At 41.4% G+C, this 7,638-nt stretch overlaps 1 protein-coding gene across 1 annotated transcript in view; it reads right to left on the reverse strand.

Moving 5' to 3' along the window:
• Window positions 1-4,827, reverse strand: part of Pdlim3 (PDZ and LIM domain 3) — a 32,824-nt gene extending 27,997 nt beyond the window's left edge. Inside the window, 1 exon segment of the mRNA XM_087900704.1 lies at window positions 4,632-4,827. Within this exon segment, the coding sequence (XP_087756830.1) occupies window positions 4,632-4,724 (93 nt within the window). The 5' untranslated portion in view covers window positions 4,725-4,827.
• Window positions 4,828-7,638: the final 2,811 nt, after the last annotated feature.

Below are 7,638 nucleotides of genomic sequence, written 5' to 3' on the forward strand. Positions count from 1 at the left end.
ACCAAAACACTCTCTTAAACCGAATGTCCCAAAACTACATTTTATCTTACACAAAATATAGTAGGTGTATTGTCTAGAAAACCCTGAGTCTGATGGTTTATTTTCCTGCCTTTTGATGTGTGCATGTGTTTCTTCAAAGTACACTAAAAATTATTGCGCTGGTTTAGCGGGTTTGTGAATAATTAGGGAACAGAAACCCTTTGTCTTAACTTTTGGAACTACAATTTCAGCAGATTTGGTTGGGGGTGAGGTAACATACTACCTTGAAACAAGAGAGCATAGGAGACAGTTTAGCAACCTGGGTCCCCAGTACCACCCCCACTCTTGCTAGTAATGATGCGCTTCACAGCCTAGTTTCTTTGCCTGCATATGCTACGCACCTCCCCTGCTCCAAACAGAGCACTTAGCAACCTCAGAGTCCTCCAGAACCTCCCTCCCACCCGATACCAGACTACTGGCATTCCCATCTCTAAGAATGGTATGAGTTTTCTCATCCCAGTACAACTACATTTAGATCGTTTCTATTCAAGTGTATTCCTATCACATATGTGTGTGACTAGAAAAGCTAATCTGCCTTGATCTGGCTTTGGATACATGCAACACAAGGCAAAATTATGTTTCCTAGTAAACTTTTAGGAGAATTTCCTACTTACCATCTTATATCTATGTAGAATTGGCTGTGCATACAAGTAAAGCCAGCTGCATTATAGGTGCAATATGCACCCAGGAAAAATGAATGTATGTTCTAACCTTTCAAACAACATAGAGAACCACCCAAGCTTTATATCCCTTGCTAACCAAGTCCTTCTTCTAAGACCAATAAAAGAAGCCCAGAACAATGATGGGGGGGGGTCCCTTGAGTCGTCTCACTCAAGTGGCCCACTGTCAGTTTTGATGGTGTCTCCTCCTCTAATCTGTGCTCAGAATAAAATTATCCTGCTACTTTTGCAAGTCCCTGTGAGCCCCTATTTTCAGTTCTTTGGATAAGAGGCCAAGAACCTGGCAGTCCTGGCTTAGACCCTACCCACCAGTAACCTTCCCATAAGCTCTGGGTGGAGCTTCATCGTCTCCTAGCCGTGCTGTCTGGAAGCTCCTTGATATAAGATGAAGTTACATTCCAATCAATTGCAGTTTCTTTGTGCAACTGAAAACATCTTAAACTAACAAAAATTGAATGTATCAACCTGAACATCCTAATGAAGAGCAGTGCAATACACTACAGAGCTCACTGTTGCCCTCCTGGTCACATGGTCAACTCTAGCTGTGGGTTTTTTTTTTTCACTATCCTGCATCAAGACAAAGTAGCACATTGTCAGTTGCTAGCACAGGCAGAGGCAAAATTCTAAGTGTGGTCTGAACTGAAGGTGTGTCACATTCATCCCATTAAAAAGCATCAGGGTCATGAATTGGGACCCTGCCTAGTCTGCCTTTATACAGGACAGGGCAGGAAGGGTCCATACAACCTAGCTTGTAGCAGGACAAAAACGGACTTAAATGGCTTGAGAACATACCTCCCGTGTAAGGAAGGACCTTCTTGTGACAGTAAGTGTGACTTTTGCATTTCAGTCTTTTGTGTCCTTAAGAATTTAACCAGATAAACAAATAGTTACCTTTATTGTAAAGTGAATAGTTGGAGAGCGTAAGCTACCTATTATTTATGGCAATAAAGTTATGTAAAGGGTGAACAAGTTAGTCATTCATATTATGGCTATACTTATGGCATTTATGATATAGAAGATGGTGCTACATATTGAACAGTTTTCAGTGTAAATGTGATGGAGTGGACTATGCTTAAGTACCTGTGGTATAGACATGATCATAAGAGCGGATAGGAGGAAAGTCATCACTGTGCAACGAAAGAAATGACCATGATTAGAAGAGAGCTCGGGGAGAAGTTTTGAATAGGTTTTCATAGGCAGAGAGGACCATGGGATGGAGGTAGAGCAAAGAATTCTGGGAGAAAATGACGTGTCAGAAGCTCAGCCATGCCAGAGAGGTCACAAGCAGCCAGAGCTGTGGCATCACTGTCTATGTATGGAGTGAGAGGAGCAAGGGAGAGGAAAGGAAGTCACAACAGACAGTAAAAAGCCATGCTGAAGAACACATTGCCTGTTCTCTACAAGCTAGTGATGTCACCGAAGGATGTTAAGGGGGAGGATGACAGGCCCCTTGTGCTTTTCAAAGATGGCTGCTAAGAATAAGCAGGGTGAATAGGAGAAGTCAGACAGGCTTCTAGGCAGGAAGTTGTGATATCTTGAATAAAGATAGCAGCCCAAAGAACAGACAGTGACTCTTGATGTAGAAGAGATGAGCCACTGACATATTGGATGTTAGAGGAGACAGTGAAGGACATTTTTATCATGTGTAGTCTTAAGCGTGCAGGCACTGGAGTTGGGCGGACCTGGTCCTCCACTTGCGATCATTTGTGCTCTGAAGACTGTCCTGAAGGCTCGTTCTTCTAATCTGTGAAAGGGGACCTTTTTTTTTTTCTGCTCGAATAGGGATGTTGTGAGATTAAAGTGAGTTAACCAAAGTAACAGTCTTAGAAGGATGTGTGCTAAGCAAAAAAAAAAAAAAAAAAAAAAAAAAAGTAACAGTATACATAATGTTAGCCAATACTTTCTGGAATAATATTAAAATTACAAAATTGAATTATTCCACTGCATAGTAACAACAGTTATTTTTGACTAATTCCTCTTAGGTTTTTTATCCAAATGATTTCTCATGTCTCTGTAAATTTCAGTGGATATATTCTTAATCAGTTTCAGTGAAGGCATAGAAGCCCAAGTAAGTGGGATCGCATTTATTCAACAAGAATTCCTGATACACACGGCTTTAGAGACAATTTGGGTTGAACAGTTCCATGTTCTCTGTCCCCTAGAAATTAAAATAATTGAAAAGGCGTACTTTAAATAAGTAATGTCTGGTCTACTACTGAATCAAGTGTCTACAGTTGTGGCCCAGATTAGATAGGAGTTAGAAATCCAAGACAAAATGGTCCTTCAAGTAAAACTGTCATTACATCAAACATATTCACCATATAGCCTTCAGAGTCCAAATGCAGATGCAAGATTGCTTTAAGATAATATTGCTTTTAGTGTCAACAATCCCTAATTTCAAACACATGATTCATTCAACAGATATGTTACAAATTAAACGTAGGGTAATTCTTTTGTAAGTTTCTTCAAGGGTCTTTATGACATAATTCATTCTTTAGGATTTAATTTAAATATGATTTATTCTTTGTTAGGATTCAAAAGCTTCTGTTATTTAATATGAGCAAGTGAAACTACGTAAACTAAGCATATTTCTTAGTAGAAACTGTGGAAACTGTTTTCCTTGGTGAATCTATATAAGGAATTGCTTGGCCCAGATCACGGAAGCATTTGCTGCTTAATTTACTTAAGAGCATTTCTGGGGGTATGTTTTCATGTCTCATATAAAAACACATGTCAGACATGTTTATATGTTTTTGAAAAATGTAAAACAAATCTTGAAATGACCCGTTGCATACATCCCTATGATACATGCTCTGAGACTTTAAAAAAGCTGGGTGCTCCCCAAATGATATCGACATACATATGGTGCCTTATTCAAGAATCTGTGAATGATTAGGTTAAAAAGCACACATTTGTAAAATGCAGTATGAGCAGGAAGAGAACTATAACATTTGGAGAATAAATTTATAATATTTGAAAGTTTATGTCTTTATGTTTAAAATGGATTACATGTGGTAACTGAAATAATTGCTTTAAAAAAAAAACCTGAGAAACCAGCAACCAGACCAAATAATGTTTTACAATTATTCTAGAAATTTGCTATCCCAAAAAGGAAACCTGGGTTTCATTTTTGCACCCCTCTTCTTGTTGGGTTCTGCTTTAGATAACATGGAAAAAAAGCCATTTGCTTTTGCTTCTAAAGTCTTATTTTCAAAGTTATTAGCCTTAGTAGTTGCTCCCTATCAGGTAAACTATTGCACAGGTTTTCTTTTGTAGTTTGAATTATAGGTAATACTTTCTCAGCCAAGTTCCCAGCTTTGGAAAATATTTATTCAAAATGCCTGGAAACGGAGGAATACACATTAGTAATATTTTCCCTGCCCGGGCTGATATGAGTGGTTCCAACTTGGCCAACCCTCGCTATGCCCTGCGAACAGCACCCTGCCGAGCAGTTTTCATTCCGGCAAGAGAATTGCTCAGGTGCAAGTTTCGCTCTACCAAACATCTGTGCATTCTCAGTACCTCTTTCTCCCTGTGTCTGTCTGATAGGAAAGAAGCAGAGTAGGGGAGAGCCCAAAGCACCCCCAGCTAGGGCACCCTCCTCTGAGCCCAGGAACTGGCACTGTCGGTTGTCCTCTCCTGGAAATGTGGCTGGGGGACCAAGAAAAAGGGATGCAGGGTGTGTGAGCCGACTTGGTTAAATTTCAAAACTGCTTCGCATCTTCTCAGCTTGTTGCTGAAGTTCAACTGGGAGCCAGAAGCTCAGCACCCCCTACCTCCTCCTTCACGGTGCGCTATCCTGCCTCCCTCCCCGGGCTACTTGGCTCCAGAGCCTATAGATCCAGAGCCACTTGCCGCGCCTCTTGGATGCCAGGTGACCCTTAGCAAAAAATCAGAACGGAAAACACCTACCCTGGTGATGACCAAAGGCTGGTTGAAGTCTATGCCCCCCGAGAGTCTGAAGCCCCAGGGTGCAGGGCCCGGGAGGACCACGTTCTGGGGCATGATGCCTTCCTGCGACCGGGTCTAACGACGGGTGCACACAGCGTGTTCCGGAACCGGACAACCCACCTAGCTCCCCAGGCTGTGACCTAGCTGGGAATGCTGTCGGGGAGTTTTATCCCTGCTGCGGAGTGACGTCACTGGCCTCCCCTCCTCCCCGCCCCCCTCCCACCAAGGAAAGCTCCAACTTTGGAAGTGAGAGACAGCGCCTGGCCAGAGGAGCTCTTAGCTGGGTGCATTCGCCCAGCCCTCTCCCGGCTCAAAGAGGCTTCAAGTTTCAGCGTCCATCATTCCTTTAAGTAACACCTGTCCTATTCATGGTCCACTTGCTCAGCAGTGCACTTTGCCGGGAAGTTAAAAGCATTCAAACCGCAGCCTCCGTACTTTCAATTAAAATAAAACACGAGGACGTCCAGGCACTTTGGAATTTAGCAGTTTTGAGTGCGTTAATATTTTCCTATTTTCTAACTTTTGGCCCAGTTAAAGTTTTCATTTCTTCGTCTGTAAAGCAGAAACAATTATTGTACCTGTAGGAGTATTGTGAGAATCAGGTGACAATACAGGAAATGTTTCTGCATGGTGTCCCTCACAGTATATATATATATATATATATATATATATATATATATATATATATATATATATATACATATATATACATATATATATGTATATATACATACATACATATATATATATATATATATAAAACAAGTATTTCTGCAATTAAAGTATCTGTGCCTAATCAGGCATGTCTCACCTTGTGATCTAGATGTGGTTTGTTATCTGTGATGTTTACGCTTGCAGTCATCCCCTCTCGTGCCCTGTTACACCCCTCCCCCGCGCCCCCCAAATCTCAGGATGACGTGCTAGGTAAGTTTTCTATTTGAGTTTGGGCTACGTTCATAGCTACCCCCAGATGCAGGTGGAGTGTCCAGGGTCTGCAGGTTGGGCAGGACTGTTTGATACACAGGGATGAGTGTGAGAATGCAGGATTTGAAGCTCGCTGGTTGCTGCAGCCAAAATGAGGGTGTCTACGGGAAAGGGAACAAGGGGACCTGGAGAACCCTCAGACTGAGGGAAACGGCAGTGCCTCAGAAAGGGGTGTGGTCCAGGGGTGGTAACGATTGCTTTGCTTATGTCTTTGTTTGTGTTCACCAGTCCAGCAGATTGCTATGGTTAGTATCAGTTCTTAGGCTGGGAAATAACTTGTGTGAATGGGATTAGCTAACACATGGTAGAAGTGAAAGAAACAATCCAGATCAGCTCAGCTTCAGTGTCTGCGTAGTATAGGAAGGGAGGCCAGGGGTGTCTGGGTAGCATTCAGCTTTATTTGTAGATGGAACCAAGCACATCTGGTGTTATGGATCAGAATGTTCTGGTTCACAAGAAGAGAGGCAAGGATGTGGGAAAAGAGGATGAGATGCTTAAAAACCCAAGGAAGTCTTGGACTTAATGTTCAATAGGATAGGGCCGCCCTGGCCCAGGAGAGCCGAGCACGTTCAATAGAGCATTCTGCTTGGATGCACTTGGAGAAAAGGGAAAGGAGATCAGGAATCTGTAAACACAGTGGCTCAGTCTGGGAAAGTGTGGGTTCCAGAACCAAGAATGGCATCATTTTACCCGATACTGTGGTTTGTACAGGTCTCAGGGGAAAGGTGATTTTTCTGGTTTTAGGTGTTTTCCAGGGCCCCATCTATGTTGAGTTATCAGTAAAATAAACAATACATTCTGTTTATTTTTGACTACTTTGATGGGTGTATGATTGCAGAACACATTTCCTCTGTCAGTCACCGGCTAGGTTTTTGTACACACATGCTCCCCACTCCCCTACCCTCCACTCCCCTACCCTCCACTCCCCTACCCTCCACTCCCCTACCCTCCACTCCCCTACCCTCCACTCCCCCACTCAGGCACACACAAGTGTACACACATATGGTTGTTACAAAATATGAGACAAATTACTTGATGCTGTGTGATTGTCATCACCAACTGTTTACACCTATGACATGAACTGGCTTGTAGGACAGTTACACTATACTTCTTTGTCTTTGTACTAAATATTTGGTACCATTAAATCAGAACTCTTAAACTTTTACACTAATTACTCATTTTTGTCCAGGAAGTTTTATATCAACCTGAATATACATACACACTTACACATACACATACATATATACATACATACATATACACACATATACATAATACACACAACATACATATACATATACCTATAAATGATGTATATGTAAAACATGTATACAAACCAAACATTTATTGATAATAGTCATAAACACTTCTTGCTATATATATTCTGAAGGAAAAGCAAGTTTACATGATAATGGGAGGGATGTGCTTCTTTATTTTTTCGTAAGCATTTAAATCCTGCCAAAAAATTTGATATTGCTGAGCATAGACTATCTTTATGTTTTTCAGAGCTGAACACGATTTTGTTTTTATAATTGTAAATGATTAGAACATCACTTCCCATGAATATGTAGGACTGAATGACACAGTTATGTTTAGGGCCATGTCAGAAAGTTTTGGACATTCTGTGCTAGTTTCAAGCCAAAATTATTTAATAATTTTTGTATCGTTTGAGTCTGTGACTTAGACCACAGGTTTGTTTATATATATATAAACAGGTGTGAGCTGTCATGTGGGTGCTGGGAATTGAACTTGGACCCTTTGGAAGAACAGTCGAACAGTTGGTGTTCTTAGCCACTGAGCCATCTGGCCAGCCCCATTAAACCACAGTTTAAAGATCAAATATCCTAAGCTCTATTTGCGTGATCTTTCATCCATTTTCATTTCCCCTTCTCTCCGCTGGAAAGGAAACAACAGAGCAGTGCTTTCTAGTGATGGAATGGGAATGAGGGCATTAAAGGTTTTGTTTTCTGTGATTAAACCATTA

Source organism: Myodes glareolus, chromosome 23, assembly GCF_982192425.1.
Source record: "Myodes glareolus chromosome 23, mMyoGla1.1, whole genome shotgun sequence".
Classification (NCBI taxonomy): domain Eukaryota; kingdom Metazoa; phylum Chordata; class Mammalia; order Rodentia; family Cricetidae; genus Myodes; species Myodes glareolus.